Here is a 25,478-nt window from a genome sequence, read left to right as displayed (position 1 = left end):
TCCACTTGGCCGCGGAGCGCTGAGAATACCTTCAGTTCGCACACACGCTTTCATGTGTTTCCTCTCCACACAAAGCACGACGACACCGGTAGTGCCAATGGAGATGATAGCGTGATTCTTAAATAGAGTGAGAGAGCCAAGGTAACCCCAAGTTTAATGTTTAATCTCTGGAGGCTACCGCGTCACTGAGCTTTACTCTCCCACAAGCACACCTGCTGTTAGGCAGTGGGTTTGCCTTCGATGCCATTTGTTTCAACCACAGCCCCATAAAGATCACTGAGCGCTGGGTTTTAACTTAATAAGTGAGAGAAAAAAGCCCTCTATAAGGCATTAGTAGAGCGTGAAGGGAAATTATTGTTTCAAGCAGAGAGAGTTAAAGACGCGGGGTGATTGCGCTTCTGTAGTAGTTTCGAACAGCGAGGCTGGTTTTGACGAATAGGTGGTGTATGTGTGTGTCCTGTGCGTCTGGTTGGCAGCTCTGGAAGCGTGTGCATCTCCCGAGTAGGATGATTAGTAGGCACTTTGCTGCAATTTTGTCATTATGACTTCCAAAGTAGATTTTTAATTTAGTGCATGGGTTTGTGTCTCCGTTTGTGACGTACGGTGTTACGTAGGAATGGGAAGGAGAGATTCTTCGCTCTCCTCGCCTGCCTGGTGGCAATGGGAAGTTGATGCACAACAGTCACCCCTCACTGCCGGCAGAGCTCCTCTGTTTGGGCCCCTGGGCTGTGCTGGTAAATACAATAGCAGAAGTAAATCTAAGGGTTAAATGGCCGTACGCTGGTGGGTGAGCTCAGTTTTGTGAGAAGCTCCGGCTTCTACTCTCTTGTTGAAACCAGCTTTATGTCATTTCTAGGCTTAGTTTTTGTTATCAGTGCCTGTTCCCCTTTCCCCTTTTGTTGGACTTGCTTATTTTCCAGGAAGAGGAAATATGCAAAGCTTATCTGAAGGAGGGTTAGGTAATGTCTGGGGAATGTCTAGGAAAGGGACCATCCTTGTAAGTAAACCTAGAGTAGGCTAAGGTGTATTTTAGGCTGAGAAAGTTGGGGCTGTTCAGCCTGGAGAAGAGAAGGCTGCGTGGAGACCTCAGAGCAGCCCTCCAGTACCTGAAGGGGGCCTATAGGGATGCTGGGGAGGGACTCTTCGTCAGGGACTGTGGTGACAGGACAAGGGGTAACGGGTTCAAACTTAAACAGGGGAAGTTTAGATTGGATCTAAGGAGGAAATTCTTTCCTGTTAGGGTGGTGAGGCACTGGAATGGGTTGCCCAGGGAGGTTGTGAATGCTCCATCCCTGGCGGTGTTCAAGGCCAGGTTGGATGAAGCCTTGGGTGGGATGGTTTAGTGTGAGGTGTCCCTGCCCATGGCAGGGGGGTTGGAACTGGATGATCTTAAGGTCCTTTCCAACCCTAACTATTCTATGATTCTATGATTTAATGCGATGGGAGGTGATAAGTTTAGATACTGCAATTTGATGAATTGTCGGAAAGGGATATAGAGCCCTAAACCCCAGTTCTTGAGTGTTTGCCACCGAACACAGCCTGGAGTTGAAGTGCATTGTGCCTTTTTAAAAGGCATTCAGGTTTTGAAAAGGCACGTGGTGTTAAGACAATTCCAGCATAAGAGCTGCTTTCACATGCCGCCTTCCCACAGCCGTAGGCAGATTACACTTGAAGTGTGCATTCAAGTTGGACCCAGGTGATGTCCTGGAGATGTAGTTCTTTCCATCCCTTCTCTACTAATTCCTTTATCTTTTCGGGTATAGTGCTTCCCTACTTTGAGTGTGAACTGCTGCAGCACTGGAAGTGTTTTGCAATCAACAAATCCCAGGCTTTGTGTTGGCACGTATACCTAAACCATTGGAGGTGCAACAAAAGAGAAGCTTAACTCCATAAGCCTCCATAATAAGTGGAGTTAAGGCTGGAATCCACCTCTTTGCCAAAGCTCATATGCTATGCACTCATAGCCCATATAGACCTTGGGCAAAAGGAAGTAGGGGATCTTTCACCCTTTTAGCACTTCCAATATATTTAATGAGTATTTTGCTTATTATGTTGAAGTCCAAGCACTTTTTCTCAGCGCTTTACCACAGGATGTTGCCTGTCATGTTTGTGATGCTCGACCTGGCTTGAGTAGGATGCTATTATATGAAGATGACAGAGAACTCAGTAGATATTTCCATAAGCTACGTTCTTCTGATCGTGCAGCACCACGATGATTCAACATCTACAATATTTACTTACCCTCTGTTGTTTGTTTTTCACATGCCATCCCACTGTTGTCACCGTTTGATTGACTATCCTGTTTGATGTTCTCAGCGAGATATATTTAATAGCTTGTTACTGTCTGGCAATAAAACATCATCTGGCGAAGTTAATGTCTTTCTAACCCCCCCTTGTTTAAGGGGTCAGTTGTTTCTTATTCTTGGTTATCACTTGTGTTTTCCTGAAAACCTCTCTTTGACAACTGCCCAATAGCTTTTACTGAGGTTTTGCTGTCTAGGGAGGTAACTGGAACTAGAAGTTAGCCCTGTGGGAGGTGAGCAGCTCAGGATGAAGAATTCAGTATCAGCAATGAGGTATTTCCTGAGCTCACAGTGATGGTTTTCAGCCCCCAGGTTCGGGTTGGGTTTTTTTTTTGCATAATTTACGTAGTTTCTGCTTCACTATAATAGGAACCAAATCAGTGAATTCAACATCTTCAATTTCAGAGGAGATTTAAGAGGACGTGGTACTTGGCTTTGAGACTACCTGTGCTTTGAGAGGACAGCCAGTCCTAAAAGTGTGTTATAACTAAAAATACCAACTATTCCCTCAAAATACAGATTGCTTTTTTGTTGTAGACAATCTTCTTCCATCACACACATGTTCTCTAATAGCTAAAAGAAGCTAAGTTCTAGGCGAGATGGGAGAGTGGGCATCATTTGCTAATTACTTACAAGGCAGTGATACCTGGAGGCTTCATTTAAATCTGTTCTCTCCCCTTGCTCCCCACCTTCAGTGTCTGCATGTACCTAAATAGAAGAGTAGATTGAGAACGTAGACCAAGGGGAAAGATGGTAATGTCAGTAATTCTTATCTCTTCTGCTGCCTTTTAAGCTCTAGTGTATGCTAACACTGAAAATGTTTTGGTTTTCAGGTGGCCCTGAGCCCTACATTGAAATATTCGAGCAACCCAGGCAAAGGGGCATGCGTTTCAGATACAAATGTGAGGGGAGATCAGCAGGCAGCATTCCAGGAGAACACAGTACTGAAAACAACAAGACCTTCCCTTCCATACAGGTAAATACCGCTTTCATCTATGAGCTACCATTGCCCATGCTAGCATGGTGCTGTGGCTGTGTGTTGGTCTCGGTGCAGTCAATAGTTCTAATTCATGTTCTGTTCGTGTTGCCTTGGCATGCAGATGTAGTTGCAACAGGGTGGAAGAAGAGTCATGAAAAGATTTCGTTTCAGATTGACACAAAGAGGAGAATGTGTAGAGGGAGCTTACAAAGTGCTGGTAGAGAGGGAGCACTTGGTGAAGTAACTTGGAGCAGTTACTCATTGTCTGGGAACCCTTCATTATTAGCTTTTGCTGTCTGCGCGCTTGGGTTTCTTAGTTATGTGACTTGGGTATGAATTTTGGGCGAGCTTTGAAGGAGTTTGCGTTCCGGATTTGAGAAGGCTTTGAAAAGCTGCTGGGCACGACATGAAAGGAGGCACTTTGTACAGGTTGAGCAAAGAAAGAAGTGACTTGGAGCCAGTGATTTGGTGATGGGGCCCTGCAGAAGAAACTACCATGAAGAATATGGAGTTAGAAGGGGATAGAAGTTTTAAAATGAGCTAAGAAGGAGAATTACGTGGTCAGAGCATCTGCAATGAAGACGAGTAGGGTGATTGCATTATGGAGAGGTTGGGAAATCCAGAATGAAGGGATTCAGAGTAGCCCTAGCAGCTATGATCAAAGCAGGGGCCGAGGCAGAGGCAGTAAAGGTGGAATAGAAGCACTCTGGCAGTAGCTTTTGTATGTGGGGCAAAGGAATGTGTCAGAGACCCTGGAGAAGTAGGGTAAGGGAGAAGAATTTCTGGTTACCTCTTTGAAGTTCAAGTTGTTGGTGTTTCCTTGATCTCTTTCAGTTTGGAGAAAGTCTTTCAGAGATGAGATTAGAAGAGATAGCCCAAATATAAACGGGAAGTGAAGAGAACTTGCCATCTGGAAGTACGTTCCAGTGCCCAGGAACAGAAGCTGTGTGTCTGTTTGCAGTGCCTGCAAGTAGAATAAAAAGTAGAGCCAAACGATGGAGTCTCTGGAATCACAGCAAAACCCCCCAGATAGAGAGAATGCGAAATCTGAAAAATAGGAGGTGTTTTAGGCTGAGTCGTAGAAGTTATTTAAGAAGAGGGAGAGTTGGAGAAAGATGGTACTGGCAGTTGTGTGTTGAGCTTCTGCTGCATGAAGCAGCTATGGAAGCTGATCCAGGCCTGAAGCCAGAATTATGAAGGGAAGGAGGCAGACAAGAAGGTCCTCCCCTTGACTACCACAGTGCCAGATTTGGTTATGGAATGCAGGAAATGGAGATCTTGCCAGGCTCTCTTATTTTCAGCACTCTGCCACTCGAACTGCGCAGTCTGCTGGCAAGAGGAGATGCTTTCAAAGACTCTCAGCCTAAGGCTGTGTCAGGGCACAAGTTGAATGGGCAAGATAAGCCCTTAATTCCTCTTAGCCTGGACTGGGCTGCACGTGAAGGTCAGCCTGATCCCAAAGGGAAGATGGGACAGGGGTAGGTGGCCATGCAGTCCTGGCAGAGGCGACTGTTGATGACAGAGCTGATTGTTACCAATAGCAGGTGGTTTCTAGGTGAATTCCTGCCTCCCTGAAGCCCGTAGGAGGCTTTAGTGCTGATAAGCTGCTAGGGGAGTCCCCTCTAGAGGTAGAAGCATCAATGAGGATGAGAACAGAGAGGCCAGGAAGAGATTAAATTTCGTGGTGTGGTTACGATGAACATCATCAGGGAGGAACTGGGGAATCAGAAGTGGTCAGATCAGGCTTCAGATGCAAGGGACTGGGTGTGAAATGAGAAAGAAATGATGTAATAGTTGAGGAAGGTGAAGGAGTGATGGAAGTTTGATTTTAAAGATGAAGAGTAATGATGGCTTGTATGAAGGCCAAGAAAGGAGCCAAATTGGCAACTGAAGAAGCTAACGTGATGGAAGCTAGAAGAGCACAGGTCAAGTCAGAGGTTTGAGATGCTGGCTGGAAAGGATATATGGTGGAGCCTTGGAGGAGGAAAGAAAGGGCTCAACGAGGAGAGGAACACTTAGTTACAGGGCAGGGGAAGTGGAGGGAGGAGAGCTCACCTCTGCACAAACGTGTGCCTGAGCAAGTCTTGCATTTGTTTTCAATTGTTAAGCTTCAAACAAGTTAGGCCAAACTGTTTTTCTTTTCTTGTTTTTTCACTTGCCCACACAACCCTTGGTGACTTCACTGGTAGCCGTCAGCATGAGGAAAGACCTTTATGCACCTGAGAAACGTGCATCGAATTAGGTTGATGACTGCTGTGAAAGCTCTAGTAGGAGCTTGAGAATCCAGTGCCCTCCTTCTTGAATAGGAGATTGAATATCCAACTGAGAACTGATTAAAGCCCCAACCTTCACAGGGGGTTATGTCATGCTGTATCTGTTAAGATCCTCTTTCACTCTTTAGCGTGCCATGCTCAGGTAATATCCGTATCCCTGAGGCTTTGGGAGTGTTTTCATAAGGTCTTTGGAGCTAGACCTGCCATAGAATCACAGAATGGTTTGGGTGGGAAGGGACCTTAAAGCTCATCCAGTTCAACACCCTGCCACAGGCAGGGACACCTTACTAAACCAGGTTACTTCATGCCTCATCCTTCAAAAAGCATTTGTATGTGGTTGCCTACGTTGAATTTTGTGTCTTTCATTGCAAGGCTAGGTATGATAATGAGATACGTCCCTGTATGTCGGGACTTTACTAGTCCTGATGTCTATAATCTAGAAAATACCTCAATTTTCTTGCAGATTCTGAACTACTTTGGAAAAGTCAAAATAAGAACTACGTTGGTAACGAAGAATGAACCCTACAAGCCACATCCTCATGACCTGGTTGGGAAAGACTGCAGAGATGGCTACTATGAAGCAGAGTTTGGACCAGAGCGGCGAGTCCTCTCGTGAGTAGTGATGTTACTTGGGAGTTTGATTAACTGTGCTAATCTTATGTTTTAAACCTCTGACCAGTGAGTAAAAGAGCTGTTAGAATGCTGTGTCTGCTGAAGTTTATTAATCCATCTTGGGGAGAGGGCAGCCCCTCTTTGAAGTATTTAACTTCCTTTTCAGTTCTTCTCTTTGGTCCTATTCTTTTCCTCTCACCCTTTCCTTTGTTCATTCTCCCAATGTCTATCTCCTTTCCCTTTCTCCCACTTAATTGCTTTTGTATTCTTCTTCAGTAACACTTATTACTCTTGAGCCCGGTTCTTTCCTATATGTGAAAATGGTGAGTAATAGAATAGGTAACAGCAGCGTTAGAATTAGTACTTCACGGTGATTAGGGAAGTTCACGTCTTCCCTGGGAATTACACTTGGACTCTGGAAACTGGTGGAGAAAGTTTGTACTGGCTGATTATCATGTCACTTAGAAGATAATGGTTGTGACACATCTAGGAACGTGTTAGTAGCTCTCACTGTTGTTGCTGGTTGGGTTGGGGTTTTCTTGGAGTGAAAATACAGATTGTGCTCAGGCTGGCCTCTGGAGGGCAAGCAGGGAAGAGAAGGAAGTAAGGAGGATTCAGGCTGTGTATGAGATGTGTTTCTCAGTGCTATTCAGAGGGGTGTTAAGAACATCTAAAATCCAGTTGTATTTGAACGGCATTTCCCATCAGGATTCCAATTCTCATGTGATAGAGTGAAAGCAGAGGAAACTGCAACAAATACCGAGTGATTTTTGCCGAAGAGGGGAACTGAGAATTGACAGCCTGTTTGTGGTTCCCAGTTTGTGATGCAGTAAACCTGGAAGTAGGCTATTGCTCTGGGGGAAAGGTAACTGAGCTGGAGAGAAAATGAGGTAAATACTTCAGTGTGTAAGTAGCTCTTACGCCCTGCTCTCAGGCTGATGTGATTCTGTTGATGTTAGTGAAATTACTCCGCGTTTATGTGGGTTTAGTCAGTAGAACACTTATTAAAGGACTGAAGACACACTCTGTTTGAAGATGATGATTGCCTGATGGTGAAATAAATAGTTGTAGTAGTGGAGATGCTTCTTCAACGTACAGCCCGGGCTCAAGTGATCATGGGTGTGCTGTCATGTATTCTGGTGACATGTAGCACGTTGACTGTACTATCTCTTGCTGTTACGGATGCTAACAGTTTTATTACTTTATTGTTTTTAGCTCAGTTCTCAGTGTTACCCTGCTTGGCAAATGGTAGAAAAGGGTTAGTAAATGTAACACCTCTCACTTTTCCCTTACTGTTACACCTCTCTAGAAAGGTAGGGCTGTCCCTTCAGGCACTTAAACCTTCCGCCTTGATGGTTGCAACCTCACTTCCTCGCAAATAGAGTTTCCCTTCACCTTGTCTAAAAGGCAATTGTGAATATCCCAAGCTGTTAATGGGCCTTGCGCCTTCCTCTGACGGTCCATTCACCAGCTTCTCCTTTCTCTTCTCTCAAATCAAGCTTCCTCACTCAAGGTCAAAGGATGTCTGTGTCCTGGCCCATCCCATTTCCTGCTCTCAGCTCTGGGCCTTCTAATGTGAAGCAGAAAAGCCTGATTGCTCAACGCCTTTTCTGGTTACGTTACGTTCACCGGATACAGGAAGACACTGATTGTTTTTCCTCTTGACGTTCTGTTGCACAAGGCTGAGTGTGGAAGGATGAGGCAAGCCTGTAGAGGGGCTGCAATGCCAAAAAGTGCAGGGATGCTCTGCGAAGACTTGCCTGCGAATACTGATTTCATTTCGTGGTACATCAGATCATGTTCCTTGACATAATGCTGTGGCTCATCATTTAAGACTTTTGTGATTGTTTGCTATATCCATGAATTCTTCTCAATATCCTTAGGTTATAAACCTCTTGGTTTCCTACAAACCAGTAAGTGGTCTGCATTCCCCTTGTTGATAATGTGAAGCTGTAAGCTTCCACTGAGCTTGACATTGATGGGAGGAGGCTCGAAACATTCTCTTTGAAATGTTTCCAGCATCGGTACACTCATTTTTAACAAATCATTGGTTGCTTTGAGATGAAAGGCCAGTGTGATCCGTAATTGGATCTGGATGTTTAAAGTCATTTTCCTTTTTGTGGCTGGTGACTCAGTCTTCACATTCTTCTCTTCGAGTCCACGTTGGAGAAAAGCCTCATACAATACTAGTGAGCAGGAGGTGTCGTCTCTTGGAAGTGATTCTGGCTGTTTACTCTTGCTGAGCATCCCAAACGGAGCAAAGCTCCAATTTATTACTTGGGTTTTTGAGGCTTTTTGATGCAGAAGAGGAATTATTAATCCCAGATTTGGGGCTGCTCTGAGTAAATGACTCTGCTTCCTGCTTGCTCAAAGTTCCCGCTGTAGTTCTGGTTGAACAAAGTGTTCTGTTCTGCCGGTGGCGTGATGATCTTTGTGCTGCTGCCCGAACTCGATCAGAGCCCTCCCTGGCCAAAACATCAAGCCAGAATCATGGCTGTTGGAGCGTGTGTGACTGCCTGTATACTCACATTCTTACTTCCTAGGTTGCCGTCCCTCTGCATGGATGATATCATGGGTTTCTCTTAAGTGTTTGTCATGTTTCTTCTCTCTTCCTACTTCTCCCTCTCTCTTCTCGTTATCTCGCTTGCTTCCTGTCAGCCAGGGCTATGTGAAACCCCGCAGCCATGCTGAGCTTCTTGACAGTTCCTCCTCTGATCCAGCCCTCTGTGCTGATGGCTCAGTAGACACTTTCGCTGTGACAGCACATGGTGGAGGAATCATTTATAACCTGAGAATGATGGGGCCTGGGTGCTGTTCAGAAGAGGCTTCGGTCAGTGGTTAAATGATGCAGGGTGATGGCTCTTAGGCCTGGTGTAGCTGGGTAGGGCTTTTGTGCAAGGTCAGTTCTGTGCATGTGCTTGGTTGATATCTGCAATTTATGGTGGATTGCTGGGATTGGGGATGTGATATGGAGCTAAGCCTGTTCATAGCCTTGATGGGTGCTTCAGACTGAATCTATGGAATACAGTGGGTATGCTGGGGGAGAAAAAGTAATACGTGCTGTGACCAAACCCTAAAATAGTACTGCGCACAAGAGGAGACAGAAATAGAACTGTTCCTCAAGGTACAGTACAGATCTTGCATGTCGGTAGCCACAATATAAAACCAAAGTGCTGTAGTGAGGTATGAGATGCTCCTACGTTTTATTCTCCTCTGGGTTATCCTGTTGGGTTTCAAAGGGAAGCTTACACATTCCATTAGTGAATGAAGGTTCTGGAAGTGGAGCCTGAATGCAGAGGATGTGGGAACCTCTGGACACAGTGGACTTGGCACAGGGAAGGGAGTTTGAGGGAATTAACATCATGCTAGGATAGTCTCGTTCAGAGCAGAGAAGCGTAAAACTATGCTTGAGAGTGTTGGCAGGGGCAAGCAGTGTGTTTTGGTGCATAAAGAAGTATCTTCAGGTGCATTAAGGAGTGCCTTTAGGTTGAATTAAGTGTTTTTTTAGGCATTTAGGCTTAGCAAAGAGCTCTCGTGGCGTTTCAAAGGAAGGGAAATAGCTGGTGCTCGGGTAAGGCTGCCTGCTGGCGCGACCCGTCCCCTGCGCTCATTGTAACCCCGTGAAACACAGAGATTTCGTTTCATTTTTTCTTACTTCCTGCTTTACATCCACTCAGCTTTGATGATGTCATGGTTTTTCCATGTGGGAACGAGAGCTCGCCTGGGACTCCCCCCACCTCCTGCATCGGGGTGACCTGCGCTCGTATGCAAATCAGGAAGAGCTGCAGCTCCTCAGAACTCTTCCATAACTATGCCAGGTTTAAAGACCTGTTTTGACTTGTTTCAAAAAAACCCCTTTAGAACAGCGTTTGAAATTTACATTCCCTGGTACAAAAGCAGGAGAGAGAAAATCCTGAACTAATGCAAATCAGTGCGTGTATTGATAACAAAAGTAATTGCCGCTATAATGGGCTGCCCGGGGAGGTTGTGAGTGCTCCATCCCTGGCAGCGTTCAAGGCCAGGTTGGACAGAGCCTTGGCTGACATGGCTTAGTGTGAGGTGTCCCTGCCCATGGCAAGGGGGTTGGAACTGGATGATCTTGAGGTCATAGAATCATAGAATAGTTTGGGTTGGAAAGGACCTCAAGATCATCCAGTTCCAACAAGACTGGTCCCAACACCGACCCCTGAGGGACACCACTCGTTACCGGTCTCCAGCCGGACATCGAGCCATTGACCACAACTCTTTGTGTGCAGCCGTCCAGCCAGTTCTTTATCCACTGAGTGGTCCATCCATCAAATTGATATCTCTCCAATTTAGAGAGAAGGATGTGGTGTGGGACAGTGTCAAACGCTTTGCACAAGTCCAGGTCCTTTCCAACCCTAAGTATTCTATGATTCTATAAGTTATGTGAGATCACGTATTTAACTGTGTAATCTCTGTAGGTGTACTGCAGAGTATCACTTTTGATACAGTAATATATAGTCTTAAGAATATATATTTAGGTATTTTTATATAGATTTAATAAAGAATATATATTTAGAATTGTAATGTAGTATTTTTCAGTGCTGTTCCTGCTCTTACTTTGGAAAAAGCAGCATCCAGATCTTACACCCTTCTCACAATAAGCTTTTTTTCCCCATTTCTCACACTGTGAGACCGCACAGTGCTAATCTTCATTGTGGAATAGTTTGATGTTACAAATAACTCTTGTATGAACTATCATGGGCTCTGTGAAGGTTTCATTAGTTGCTGAAACACTGCCGCGTGTGCTTCAGTTTTCAGAATCTGGGCATTCAGTGTGTGAAGAAGAAAGACCTGAAGGAATCGATCTCTCTACGGATCTCCAAGAAGATCAACCCTTTCAATGGTGAGTGGAAATCAGCTGGGTCACTGTGAGGGTGGTGGGCTTCTGCTTGTCCTGCCTCGGCTGTTGTAGTGCAGCTTTATCTTTTCCAGAACGTCTTTTTATTGGGGGGGGGGGGGAACAGTCTTCTCCCTTTCTGTGTCCCTCCCAGACTTCCTGCATTGTCATAACATGGTGAATCTCTTTGGATAGTTGCTCTTCTCTTTACCCCCAGCGGCAATGTGAGTTGCTGCTTGGATGGGATAGCAGCAGAAACCTTCCCTGGACACTTCCACAAGTGTCTCAGGGATCAGTTTTCCCCAGTTTAGGCAGCTATGAGAGTGAAAGACTGAATTAGCATCGCTTGTGCAAGACCTTAAACCAGTCTAAATCTAGCCTGCCACCGTCCCATCTCTTCCGTTGTTTGAACACTGATGTTTGTGACTCCTCAGCCAGGCACTTCAGGAGCTCACAGACTCCTCGAAGCTGCTCCTCACTTGATTTTAGAGCGCAGGAGCTGGCAGAAGCACTCAGGAGCTCCATGGTAGTATTGGTCTCGAGCAAGTCTGAGCCAGATTGTGCTGCTACAGAGCCACACCAGTAAGGCTCTGCCCACTGTAGCTGTACGTGGCGGCTGATCTGTGGGCTGCTCTCAAAGAGTCACCCTGCTCTTCCCTCCATCCCTGCTCACACACTCCTACTACTTTCCTCACACCTTGCACGGAGCCTGTGAGGCTACAGGGACTCAGCAACTTGCTCCAGTGGAAACCAGCTCACAAAGAGTGGTTTCCCCTCAGATCAACTTGTTGAACCAATTCATCCCACAGCCTTAGAATTGCAAAGTTCAATGCAGAGGTGGGGTGGGGAGCACACAGGCACAACTGGGAGGAATTGGATGTAAAGCATAAATACCCCCCGACTGTTAGCTAAGGCAGTTGTGTATTTGCTTAAGTGTGCAGGAACTTGAAGATCTTCCAAATGCTTTTTAATACTCACGGATGTCTTGCTGAATCCAGCTAAGACCCTTCTTAGAGTTGGGAGCTGGATTTCTGGCTTGCTTCAAAACACACGTCCCTGAACTGGGTCGAAAAGAAGCCTGGTGAAGTTATTAGAGAGTGAGAAACGTTGTGGGTGTTTTCTTAATTGTGGAAGAGCCTTTGGAGTCAGGCTGATGAGGCTGATGGTGCTGATGGCTTGTCTAAACAGTAATCCTTGTTTTGATATTGTATGCACAAAACAGCATCTGTAAAACCCCATTGTTACGCGGGGTCAGTCATCGGCAGAGCTAAAACACTTGAAGTGTTCGAATCACGTTACCTTGACTCAGCTCTACCTTGATTTCAGACAGAGAGGGGGAACTCTTCTCTCCAGCCCTCCTGGCTTTGTTTTTCTCCATAAATAAAACAGGCGCTGACATTTTCTCTTGATGTGCAGTGAATGAACGTGTACATGTGTTTCACCAGAGACACTTCAGCCACCACGTAGCTCGCTCTGTTCCTAGCACTGCTGAGTGCAATAGCGAGGAAACACTTAACCACGGCCATCTGATAGGGGGTTTTCACAGTGGCTGGCACGTAACTCCCAATGCACTGACCATTCTGGGGCTGCTGCAGGCAGCAGGGCAGATCCGGGGCTGCTTCCCACCAGCCCAGCAGTGGAGGAGACCACAGCCCTGCCCTGGCAGCAGGGAGAGCCTCGCATGGTGACACACAGGGCAGCTCCCTGCTCTCGGCAGGGGTTGTGCTGGGAAGGGGCCGCTGGCAATCCCCAGCCTATGGAATTGCCTTTCGGCATTGCTAACGTGTCAGCACAAAGCAGAGCTGCTTGGGAACGGCCTCCGGGGCAGTCCCACACAAAGCAGAGCCCAGAAAGGCCAAGGACCAAGGTCTAATAAAACAGGATTGGTGACAGGAACATAGGTGTACTTAATTGATCAGAGCAGGGTTTCATTAGCAGCAGTCACTGTAATGTTCATTGCTTGATAAGGTTGAAAGCTTTACATACGGCTTTAGTTTGTTTTTCAAGGTCAGGAGAGTATCACTGCGTTCTCCAGGCGGTGTTGTATCCCTCCTGCGTTGTGCTTTATTTGTGTGTCTTCAGAAAGGCATCTGAAGACACATGTCAGAGTTAGGTGCATCCTCGAAGCAGGTCGCAAGTTGGTGTTACTCATTTCTTGTATAAGCATCATAAAAGGGATTTCGTGGAGCTCAAAAGCAGCCTTCGGGGTGTTTTTGTGTTGGTTGTCTTTGCTTTTTCTTTCCCACCTTCTAGAACAAACAGTCCCTGTCCTGAGCCTCCTTTCAGGGCAGAGGTTCAGTGCTAACCCTATAAACAGATGCAAAATGCCTCCAGCCTGCCAGCATGGGTATTACTTGTCAGTAAGGGATGAAGTAAGAGCAAAGGTGTGGGTGCACAAAGTTGTGTTCCTTGTGAAAGGGGCTCTCATCTTCCAGGGGAAGCCCAGGTGCCAAAGACAGGTGGGATGCAAAGGGAGCCTGAACACAAATCTTTGGTGTCATCCCTTCCATCCTACCCTTCCAGTATACAGTATGGACATGTACTAAGTAAAGGTCGTCATCAGCAACAGTAGGGAGTTGCTTGGTCAGGATGTGTGGGCTTTAAGATCATGTTCTCCAGCAGCCTTGCCTATGCTGTTCACACAGCTGATGCCTACTTGTGAACCCCTGGGTGATCAGGAGTTGGTGTTTGCAGACCGTGCTGTGTCCCTTGCTGGAGCTGTCTGGTCCGAGTCGTGCTGCAGCCGTACCTGTAAGGCTGTTCCACAATGAATTCTCCATAAGAGCTGTCCCTTAAGTCCAGTGCAGGCTTTACAGAGTGTGTGCATTCAGTAGGATGCAAGTGGGATGACTTGGACTCAGGCTCACCCTCTGGGGTTAGCCTTGTTTAAGAGAGAGTGCTGCTGTTCCACACTATCACTGGGTGCATTTGTGATCTGTTGTGTTCACAAAGTACATCCGTACGTATCCATATATCTGCCATCCATATATGCATCCATATATTTTTGACCAATTCTAGACCTCTTGCTTGCCTCTCATTCCTGAGCACGCCATGGAGATGGTGCGCAGTAACTAGGGCTCCTTGTCATGATGACGATGATATAAATAGCATCGAAGGAGCAGAGTTACTCCTCCAGTGGAGCTGGTCCACGTCTGCTTTCTACGGTGTTTGTTTTCTTTTTAGTAGCTGTTGAGTTGTGCCATACCCCGGTCTCCCCGCGCACTGTCTGATGTACAGCCAACTCCAATTAGAAGAGCCAGTTTTCAGTTAAGAGCTTTTGTGGGTGGGTGTGACTTGACAGAGAGACAACAATTGGCTTAATAACAACCCGGGTTAATTATCAATGAGGAAAAGCCCTGAACGTGTCCTTTAAATTTAGGGGGCAAACTGTATTTAGCAGTGACAGAGGACCAGCCTTTTCCTAGGGAAACGGGTGGCTCCCGAGAGTTGGAGAAACCCGGAATAACTGCCAGATTTCAGGCGTTGGATCAAGAGGGGGTAAATAACCCTGCCCATGGCAAGGGCTTGGAACTGGATGAGCTTTAAGGTCCCTTCCAACCCAACCCGTTGTAGGAGATCGGCTTTCCCTGCGGCTCGGTGCCCATGCCGGTGTCTGCGCCGCTGCTGACGAGCACCGCGCTCCGTTTCCAGCTGCCTCCGCAGCCCTTCCTTCGCCGCTTCCCCTTTCCGCCCGCCGGCAGCTGCCCCGCGGGGGCTTCGTGCTCGTCACCGTCTCCACAACCCCGCCAGCGCCGCCTCCGCCGCGCTCAGCCCCACGCTCGCTTCCTGCGCTCACCGCAGCAGCAGCAGCTTCCCTTGCTCCTGAAGCACCCGCTGTGCTCTGACACCGGTCACCCGCGTCGGACACGTTCACCGGCGCCACGCGTTCCGTAGGGAATGGCTCAGATCATGGAATCAGCTGGGTTGGGAGAGACCTTTAAGGTCATCCAGTCCAACCGTTACCCCAGCGCTGCCAAGGCCACCGCTAACCCATGGCACTGCGGCCTCGTCTGCACCAGGGCCAGTGCCTGCAGCCCTGCCCTGGGCAGCCTGTTCCAATGCCTGAGCACCCTCTGGGGCAGGAATTGTTCCTCAGCTCCATCTAAACCTGCCCTGGTGCAGCTTGAGGCCGGTTCCTCTTGTCCCACCCCTTGCTCCTTGGGAGCAGAGCCTGGCTCCATCCTCCTGTCAGGCAGCTGTAGAGATGTTATGAGAAACCTTGAACTTCTGTCCTTAAATTAAACCAATTTCTAACCTCCCACCTCAATTCCCAAGCTGAAAATCCTGGGAAGAGTGAGTTGCTTTTGAAGAGGCACGGAACAAATCCGCTCGGAAAGCTGAATGTCCTGATCCTAACGTGACTCTGCCTTTGGAAGAGCCCTTTGTTCTCTCGTTCCTCGTGCAAATGCTTCCTGCTGTTTGTGCTGCAAGGTGTGCAGTAAGCTAAAGGACGGCCCCTTTTCAAATCGTTTAAGAATGAGAACTACCAAACAGAGACACGAAAAACGCTGACTTGTGGTGTTTTGACTGTGAACAGGAGCGATGTGGTACGGATCTCTGGAGGCTGATGTCTATATTTGCTTAGATCTGTCCCAGTTTTACCTTTTCCAGGTTGAATTCCAAGCAGGAAAAGAGCCCCGATTCACAAAAACATTGTCTAGGCAGAACAAGGGCTGAGGTTTGCAAGTGGTCATTGGTATTCCCAGTTCTTGGCCTTTGCATGAGCCCGGGCCCTCCACTTTCCACGCGTTTCTTCTGTAAAACAAGGGAATGTGTCAGAGCAGGTCAGGTATTTGGTGACCGTAGGTTAGCGTCTGGATTTCAGTCATTTGCACCAATAACAAAGCTTTTGCTTTATTTCAGCCTCTGAGCGCTGCTGACACACGTTGTGTTTATGGGTACGGGTAAGGTTTCTCTTTCCTGCACAATTAATTGCGAGGCATAAACCCGGCATGGGTGTATCAGGAGAAGCAGAGCGCTGCCAGGGCCCTTCCCTCCCCTTGTTCCCAGCTTCTACCTCTCAGCAAGTGCTGGTAGATGGGGCTTGTGCCTCTGGTTGTGTGGCTGAGCAGCTGGATGTGTCCGGTTGCTAAAGCCCGGGTTCAAAGAGGGCACCATATTCCGCTTCTGATAGCGATGGCCAAACAGCACACCAGGACATCTGCTCTTTCCTTTGTACCTTCATGATGGTAATTCACTTAGAAGCAGCACGTGTAGCGTTACCTGGCTGGTGAGGTCCTTTTCTGCTGTATAGGGTTCATCTGCAGGGGACACCAGTCAAATACTTGGGCTCCAGTGTGGATGGACATAGTCTGGGGGGAGTAAACTGCACCCAAAATGTGCCTCCCAAGCACCAAGAGGGACCTGACTGGTTGAACCTGGCACGGATCAGCACCACCAGTGCAAGAGGGTGTCAGTCCTTCCTTCCACTGCCTCTCTCTGCTTCCACTGCTGTCTTTGTGCCAAGACTGGCGATCCTGGGAACCGACCGACCGAAAACACAAGGTTTTTATAGAATCATAGAATCACAGAGTCACGGAATAGTTAGGGTTGGAAAGGACCTCAAAATCATCCAGTTCCAACCCCCCTGCCATGGGCAGGGACACCTCACACTAAACCATCTCACCCAAGGCTTCATCCAACCTGGCCTTGAGCACTGCCAGGGATGGAGCACTCACAACCTCCCTGGGCAACCCATTCCAGTGTCTCACCACCCTAACAGGAAAGAATTTCCTCCTTAGATCCAATCTAAACTTCCCCTGTTTCAGTTTGAACCCGTTACCCCTTGTCCTGTCACTACAGTCCCTGATGAAGAGTCCCTCCCAGCATCCCTATAGGCCCCTTTCCTCTTTTGTGCTGGCAAGTTGGGTCAGAGCCCGGCCAGTGCCTCGGTCGGGTTCACCACATGAGAGCTGTGCCCAGCGTAAGAGTAGCGCTGGAAATGGAAGGTTGGGCAGAGCTGGTCTCTTCTGCAAAACCTCTGGTATAGACTGAGTTCAACTGAGCTGGAGCTGTTGTTGTGGGTCCATGGGAGACTGTGAGAATGCTGCGAGGGCTGGAGCAGCTCTGCTCTGGAGCCAGGCTGAGAGCTGGGCTGGGGCAGCCTGGAGAAGAGAAGGCTCCTGAAGGGGAGACCTGAGAGCAGCTCCAGTGCCTAAAGGGGCTGCAGGGAACCTGGAGAGGGGCTTTGGACCAGGGCCTGCAGGGACAGGCCAAGGGGAATGGCTTGAACCTGCCCGAGGGGAGACTGAGCTGAGCTCTGAGGCAGAAGCTCTTCCCTGTGAGGGTGCTGAGGCGCTGGCACAGGGTGCCCAGAGAAGCTGTGGCTGCCCCATCCCTGGCAGTGCTCAAGGCCAGGTTGGACACAGGGGCTTGGAGCAAGCTGCTCCAGTGGAAGGGGTCCCTGCCCATGGCAGGGGCTGGAGCTGGATGCGGTCGCTTCCACCCTAAACCATTCTGTGATCAGTTGGTATCAGGGCTGAGGGGGTCTCTTTGTACTCCAGGAGCAAGACGCTTGAGGCAAGCCACGTCTGTGTCATCCCTCAGATGAAACCCAGCTCCCAGCGTACCCCTAAATTAAAAACCATCGTGTGCGTAAGAGCAAAGGCAGAGCAGAGCTCACGGTGGTTATTAATGGTCTGTGTTCCTCAGAGGTTTCCTTGGTGAAGCAGTGTTGTCGTCTGTGGGAGGTCATTCTGGTGTGTCCCCTCGCTGAGAAGGGAAGGTCACAGGATGTCCCTGCGCAGGGCAGACGGAGTTCACAGCAGAGCCCTCTGTGCGTGTGTGTCACAGCCCGTCGCTTGTGCTGGAAGTTTCCATGCAGGTTAAGTTTAGATGCTGCAGTGCCTCCAGCACCACCCACTGCAGAGGTCTCTGACCTCATTCTGTAGAAGCTGGGCGGAGGGCGAGGAATCTGCTGTTTGATCAGGTATGGTGTTATCAGCCAAAAACCCCAAACGCTTCAGCACCTCTCTTTGGCGTTCGCCGTAAACTTTCACTTTCCCTGTAGCACCACCTCACGAGTAAACACTTCATCCCCTGGTAGCATCACCAGATGAATGGTGTCTCGTTGGCCTTTCTGGATGGTGAAGATCATCGTGGGGCATCTCTGGACCTTAGTGACTGAAATCTCTGCGATGGGGACAACCCGAGCCTGAAGCCGGTGTGAGCTGCTCGCGTTGGAAGCGGTTCGGGATTGTACCTGGTTGGGTGGTTTCTCCTGCTTGCACAGGGACTGTGTCAGTCTCTTCCCATGTTAGCGGTGTGCGCTCGCAGCCCAGAAACCAACCGTATCCTGGGCTGCATCAAAAGGAGCGTGACCAGCAGGGCGAAGGAGGTGATCCTGCCCCTCTGCTCTGCTCTTGTGAGACCTCACCTGGAGCATTGTGTGCAGTTCTGGTGTCCTCAACATAAAGAGGACATGGAACTGCTGGAACAAGTCCAGAGGAGGCCACGAGGATGCTCAGGGGCTGGAGCACCTCCCGTATGAAGACAGGCTGAGGAAGTTGGGGCTGTTCAGCCTGGAGAAGAGAAGGCTGCGTGGGGACCTCAGAGCAGCCTTCCAGTACCTGAAGGGGGCCTATAGGGATGCTGGGGAGGGACTCTTCATCAGGGACTGTAGTGACAGGACAAGGGGTAACGGGTTCAAACAGGGGAAGTTTAGATTGGATATAAGGAAGAAATTCTTTCCTGTGAGGGTGGTGAGGCACTGGAATGGGTTGCCCAGGGAGGTTGTGAGTGCTCCATCCCTGGCAGTGTTCAAGGCCAGGTTGGATGAAGCCTTGTGTGGAATGGTTTAGTGTGAGGTGTCCCTGCCCATGGCAGGGGGGTTGGAACTGGATGATCTTGAGGTCCTTTCCAACCCTAACCATTCTATTCTAATGGATTAGAGAATTATTCCAATGGATTAGGGAATAATTTCAAAGGTAATCATTTCTTTAAGGTGGGCAATCAGTGTTTGTTTCAGCAGTTGTACACAGATTGATAAAGACAGGATTTACCAGCTGTTGTAGCCCCTTTGAGGTGCAGACCAGCTGGTACTGTCCAAGTTTGACTGTAACTCCAGCTATTGCTTTTGAAATCCTGTTCCGAGAACCTTGGTGAGCGGGGCTGGTTTTCTGTTCCCATTGTGTTGGTGCTATTTCTGTGGCTGTTCTTTGGCCTCATGCCACATATTTACATTAGAATTTAAATTCTTTGAAAATACCACTTTAATTTCTCCATGTCTGAGTTGCTGGGTGTTACTTTTGAAAGCTCTCCATCCCCTTGTAAGAGGTGTGCTTGGAAACATCCCTTCATATCCTCCTGTTTGCATAGAGACCAATGGAAAAGGCATTTCTGCCAGGTTGAGGCTCGTTCTTTATTAGCCGGGGCCATCCCAGGAGCAGAGACCCAGCTCGTTGGCTGGATTCCAGCTCTTTCGGTTGGATTCAGATGAAGCCAGTAAGGTGTGGTACCACACAGCGAGAAGCACTCAGAAGAGGAAGCTGAACCCTTGCCAAAGCCAGGGCACTTCTTCCTTTTGTTCATAACGCTGCGTTTGAGCCCGTCTCTTACCATATCTGCTGCTCGCTTCACGTGTGGCACGTCACTGGTTTCAGTAGAGCTGGTTGAGTGGGGCTTGCACAGGGCGATGGAGTGGTGGTGACTCTTCTCCTCCTCCAGTACTTACTGTTCCCAACCTCCTCGACAGTGTTTCTTAACTTTAATAAGTTCAGGTTAGTCAGGTTTAACCCTGTCTGCTGTGCTCCTGTGCAGAAGTTGGTGAAATAGCCCTGAATGCCACGAGCATCCTCCATCCGGCCATACTCCAGGCATTACTCAGGGTGTTTGTCTGCCCCGGTTTTGTTTGCTTTTAATAACCTGAAGGTGTAAGGCAGCAGCCGTTCAAGTGAGTGGCTGCTCTCAAACCGACTTCAGAGGGAGCAGGATTAGATGTCTGTTAAAAATAACAACGTTGTGTTTTGCTTGGATGATCGTCCCGTGTTTTAGCATTGATGAAAGCTTCGTGCGAGCATGGAATCCAGCCTGTTCTTTTAAGGCTGTCGTCACACGGTGGAGTTGCAACTGTCTTGTTCTCCTTTTCTGCCCTGTTGTGCTCTTCTCATCTGGTTAAAAATAGCCCAAGAGGAATCACTCTTCACTGAACGCTTCCTCTTTCAAACTACTGATTTTTATAGCTGAAGATCATGTGTAAGCATGCAAAGCAGGAGCAGTGGTTTTGCTGTAACACAGCAAGCTGTGCACAGTGATCCTGTGGATCACGATGTCCTGCCAGGATTCTGGCAACAGGATTTATAAAGCAGTGGCTGTGGTGTCCACAACTCTTCTGTATCAGATGGTTAAACAGATTGATTGGGAATTGCAATCGGATAGGAAAGCATAGGTTGTGATGTGATTTGAACAGAAGCATCACTGATTTTCTCCATGTCTGGTGTATTTTTTGCAGTTACAGCGTTCTCTTTAAGCTCTAGGTCTGCTGTTATTTGTGCTGCTTTAACATGAGACGCTTGGTTGTGCAACCACTTTTGATTCAGAATGCAAAGCCAGATGCAGATTTTGTGCTCGGCTTCTGTCCGCAGGGAGCTGACCTAGACAAAGGTATTGAATCTCTGTGCTCCATTTCATTTTGAAGAGGTTTGATGTTTGACCACTGCTTGGGCACTCTGGCTGGGTCCGTGTGGTTGCCGGTGGCTAATACAACATGGGAACGGAAGCCAGAGTGTCCATGAGAACCAGTTGCCTGCCATGATTGTCCCAGACTGGTTTGGGTTGGAAGGGACCTTAAAGCTCATCCAGCTCCAGCCCCTGCCACGGGCAGGGACCCCTTCCACTGGAGCAGCTTGCTCCAAGCCCCTGTGTCCAACCTGGCCTTGAGCACTGCCAGGGATGGGGCTCTGATATGGATTAGACCCAGCCAAGCTGCTGGGGGCAAAGCAGTGTTTAGATCCTGACCAGCCCTTCCGCAAGGCATGGCCCAGGGACCACATTTGTCTGCCTTCACTCTCTAAGTCGGGCTGGATCAAGAGGTGGTTGTGCTGCTGAGGCTGCCACGTGTCTGTTCCAAACCTGTTTCCTGACGATCCTCTTTTATTAAGCGAAAGGTGACTTGATTTCTTCTTGCAGTAGAGACTGGGAGAACCTGAGCTATTCAGAGCTGAAAATGCCAGTGGAAAGTGTTCTGGGCTCAGTGCCCTTAATGTTTCACACTTCAAAAGGTAAAAGGAAGAAATCCTTCAAGTGGGCACTGTGGAATCCCACTCGTGGCAGGGTGGAGACCAAGCCTGTGATAAACGCTAAAGGTCAGAGCAGAACAATCTAATCAGTACAGTGGCATCCCCACACTTCTTATCACAGGCGCATTTAATCTTCTCTTCTTGTAAGAGGTCTCTGAAAGGGCAGGGGAGGAGCGAACTCGAGCGGTTGTCATCTGGTGACTTGGCACACGTTCGCTTTAGGTAATTGCAAGGAGCATCTCACTGTGCTCGAACTGGGAGAGATGCTTGAAATGGTTTTAATTATCAGTGCTTCCACTTAAATGAAATGAAATCCGTTTCTCATCTTGCCAGCACTGAATATCAACGTCATAGTTTAATGTCAGACCTTAAGGAAAGCATCGTGTTCCAAGAGGATGCTTTTCCCAGAACGGAGCCAGGGGTACATGAAATGCTCGATATAACACGCCAGGTCCAATGTCTTGAGACTAAAAGAAGCGAAAGGGAGAACAAAACTCAAGTGCTGAGCTTGGGTTATGCATTACTGTGGTTTACACAGTATATGTAAGGGAATGGATCCTTCCCAGCAAGGGTTTGCTTGTTGTATTAGCGAATGGCACCATAACGATGGCACTGATCGCTCTTCTCAAAGGCACAGAAGCGACACAGATGTTGATGGTTCGGGGAGATGGTTTGTGTTGTTTCGGCTTCGTTCTTGCCCCAAGAGCTGTCTTTCTGGTTATTATTCCATCTCAATTTCTAGAGGAAAGCAATGATATTATTTGCTCTGCTGTGGTAAATTTTCACCTATGTCCTAGGGCTTCTTCATGGTGAAATATTTCTCTCTGGGAGCAGCATTCATTTGGTCAATTTTATCATGCACAAACAGGAGAGAAACATGTCCAGGGAATGCCTTTCAAACTATGGATACATGAAACTGGTCTGGCAGGCAAGGTGAGGAAACCATAGGCAAGAAAGAGCTGGAGAACTAGGGCAGTTCAGCCTCGATTGATGAAGTCTTAAAGGCTTCTGGTTCTGTTGTATAGGAGTTTATTGCTGCAGCCCCTGTAGAGCTAGCAGGGACTGTGGGCACCTTTTGCCTGCCTTGGCAACACCATCTCTTTGACGGGGGTTTGTTAACGAATCACTGCGGGGTTTGGTGTCTAATCCTCAGCCTTGTCTCTCCTCCTGCTGCTCAGTGCCTGAAGAACAGCTCCACAACATTGATGAGTACGACCTCAACGTGGTCCGCCTCTGCTTCCAAGCTTTCCTCCCCGACGAACACGGCAACTACACCTTAGCTCTTCCCCCTTTGATTTCCAACCCCATCTATGACAACAGTAAGTACCAACCCAGCCGTACCTGGGTTTATCTCCCCCTCCTTTTTGTTGTTCTCTTTCACTTGGGGTGGAAAATGCCAGCCCAGTTTCTGAGGTCCGTGGTGCCAGTCCTCCTGGTCACTTCTGTGGCTTGGCACTGCTGGATGCCTGGTGTCTAACACATGGCAGGTCAGTGAGCATGTGCTCAAAAGATGATCTGAGGGTGAAGAGGAAGAATTGTCTGTTGAAAATGGGTGGTAGTGAGGTGGTGGCTGCCGTAAGACTGATCTGCTGTCACAGGATGTCCTCTAAACCCTGTTTGTACCCATGAGGAGTCTTGTCTTTGTCCTCTGAGGGCTCTGGAACAGGACTCGAGAGATTTATCCCAGTGGGAAACTGTCTTAAAGCTTTTATATAGCCCTTTTGTTGCTATTTCAGTGTAGAGCAGGGAACAGGGGAGTGTTTGATCATGCCCTGGGAGGGTGCAGAAGTATGTGAAACACCCCTTCTTGGCACAGTTTTACATTCCACAAAGCTGGACTTGCATATAGAACCATGGAATCAACAAGGCTGGAAAAGAGCCTTATGATCATCAAGTCCAACCATTACCCCAGGACTGCGTTAGTCCAAATACTGCCTCAGAAGCAGCAGGTCACTGCAGTCAAGGGTTTTAGCCCTCAGCGTGTGCTGGACTTCTGTCCTGGAGCAGAAGAGCAGAGAAGCTTTTAATCCTCAGACTTCCTGGTGTGGTTTCTGTTTCTGCAGCAAAAGTATTTCCATGCTAAACACTTCAGGTCATTAATGCAGCAGAAGCTGCTGAATAAATGGATTTCTGCATTTCATCAAGTTACTGTTAGAATTGTGCTGATGTGGGCATATCTGCTATGATAATCATAGAATCATAGAATGGTTTGGGTTGGAAAGGACCTCAAGATCATCCAGTTCCAACCCCCCTGCCATGGGCAGGGACACCTCACACTAAACCATCCCACACAAGGCTTCATCCAACCTGGCCTTGAACACTGCCAGGGATGGAGCACTCACAACCTCCCTGGGCAACCCATTCCAGTGCCTCACCACCCTATCAGGAAAGAATTTCCTCCTTATATCCAATCTAAACTTCCCCTGTTTAAGTTTGATCCTGTTACCCCTTGTCCTGTCACTACAGTCCCTGAAGAGTTAAATCCCAGACTGATTTGTGTTGGAAAGGACCTTAAAGCTCATCCAGCTCCAACCCCTGCCACGGGCAGGGACCCCTTCCACTGGAGCAGCTTGCTCCAAGCCCCTGTGTCCAACCTGGCCTTGAGCACTGCCCGGGATGGGGCAGCCACAGCTTCTCTGGGCACCCTGTGCCACCTCTCTCATAGTGAAGAACTTCTTAGTGTCTAATCTCAGTCTCCCCTCTGTCAGGTTAAAGCCATTCCCCCTTGTCCTGTCCCTACGGGCCCTTGTGAAAACAGGAGTAGGAACTCAGGTGGATTTCAGTCTCTTCTGGAAGCTGGAACCCTGTGCACTGTGTTAGTGAGAGCCTTTGTAGGACTGATTGGGGTTGAGATAAAACTGATGCCCAAGATTTGCAGCTCGGTCTCAGCTGCCATTTAGAAATGTGCCAGATCATGATTACTCGTCAACACTGCTTGACGTCAGTGCTTGCTGAGCTGCTGCAGTGACGGGTTGCTGCGTGGTGGGGAAGCTTGGCTTTTCAGTGTGGGTGTGTGTGGGCAGCCTCTGATACCGCTCATGTATGTAAAGTCCTCTATGAAACGTAGCAGCGGTGTACATAAAGCTGCATAACTGCAACCACAGCTCATACAAATCGTGCTGCTCGTGCCTGGAGCAGTTTCAGATCTGAATTGCTTTTACAAATGCTCCCTTTTAAGCCTGCTCTGTTGTACGGAGCTGGGTACGGTCTGGTTATGGCTGTAGATAACAGACACAACGACGGCACGAGGGGCTTGCAAGTCCGAGGTGGTTAAATCTCGAGCTTCTGCTGATCTGTTCACATTGGGAGCAAAAAGGTGTTCAGAGCTTGTCTGGAAACCAGCTCGCACACTTTAGTGTTCTCTTTACTTTCTAATGCTTTGGGGTCTCAGCCTGCTTTGGATAGCAGAGATAGACAAGAATAATGCAGAGAGGCAACCACATTAGCAGAGGCAGCACATGTATAATTCCAGGCAGCTTGGTTTCAGTTGCTGATGGTATTAACGGGTTTGAACAGAAACTTCCCAAGTTGTGTCTTTTACGACACGGAAATCTCTTGGGCGGTCAGATGAAGCAGTTGATTGTTTCGAAGGAAGGGTTATGGAGAACACATCGCTGTGCCCTTGCCAAAGTGATGTGATTTCTGGTGAGAAACTCATTTTATAGGGATTTGCTACCAGGGACTTGGTTTTGGGGGGCAAGGAGCAGGAACTGGGTGGGAGTTGAGGCGACGGTGAGGTGAGGGTGTGCTCAGGGCATGGGAAGCAACAGAGCCCATGGGGAACATCTCCCTTTGAGGCCGGTGCTGAACTCCCAGCACCAGGGCTGACAGCAGAGGATGGCGCATCCACTTCTACTGGCATTCGCATCTCTTTCCTTTATCTTCCCTTCTGGATTCTTTGTCTAAACACAAAACAACGACCTCCAGCCTAGGAAGGCTTCCCCAAAACCTGTTAAAAGGCCATCGGGTGCCATTCAAGCCTACGGAAGTGAAACAGAGGTAAAATTAGGCTTCTCCTTGTAAGTCTTAATTTACCCTTCCCATGAAAAAGGCAGTGACACTGTCACTCATGTGACCCCGCGCTATTTCTGACCTTGTTTTGTTTCCCCTCCCTTCAGAGTTTCCGATTCATTCAGCAAATGGTGTGTGTCATGTAGTAAATGAGGCTGGAGCACCCGCTTCTCCTAATGATAGCATTAGCAATAGCTGCAG

The 25,478-nt window shown here is 48.3% G+C and overlaps 1 protein-coding gene across 2 annotated transcripts in view; it reads left to right on the top strand.

Moving 5' to 3' along the window:
* Window positions 1-25,478, top strand: part of REL (REL proto-oncogene, NF-kB subunit) — a 35,524-nt gene that overhangs the window by 2,732 nt on the left and 7,314 nt on the right. Inside the window, exons 2-5 of one of the 2 annotated variants that reach the window (XM_065682450.1) lie at window positions 3,137-3,279; window positions 6,019-6,167; window positions 10,946-11,037; window positions 22,445-22,585. In XM_065682450.1, the coding sequence (XP_065538522.1) occupies window positions 3,137-3,279; window positions 6,019-6,167; window positions 10,946-11,037; window positions 22,445-22,585 (525 nt within the window). Of the gene's footprint in view, window positions 1-3,120; window positions 3,280-6,018; window positions 6,168-10,945; window positions 11,038-22,444; window positions 22,586-25,478 lie in introns of those variants that run through there. The other variant, XM_065682449.1, reaches the window with a different exon arrangement.

This window comes from Lathamus discolor, chromosome 5 (genome assembly GCF_037157495.1).
Source record: "Lathamus discolor isolate bLatDis1 chromosome 5, bLatDis1.hap1, whole genome shotgun sequence".
Lineage (NCBI taxonomy): Eukaryota > Metazoa > Chordata > Aves > Psittaciformes > Psittacidae > Lathamus > Lathamus discolor.
Note: the sequence above shows the minus strand (reverse complement) of the source record. Positions and strands in the feature narration are given on the sequence as shown.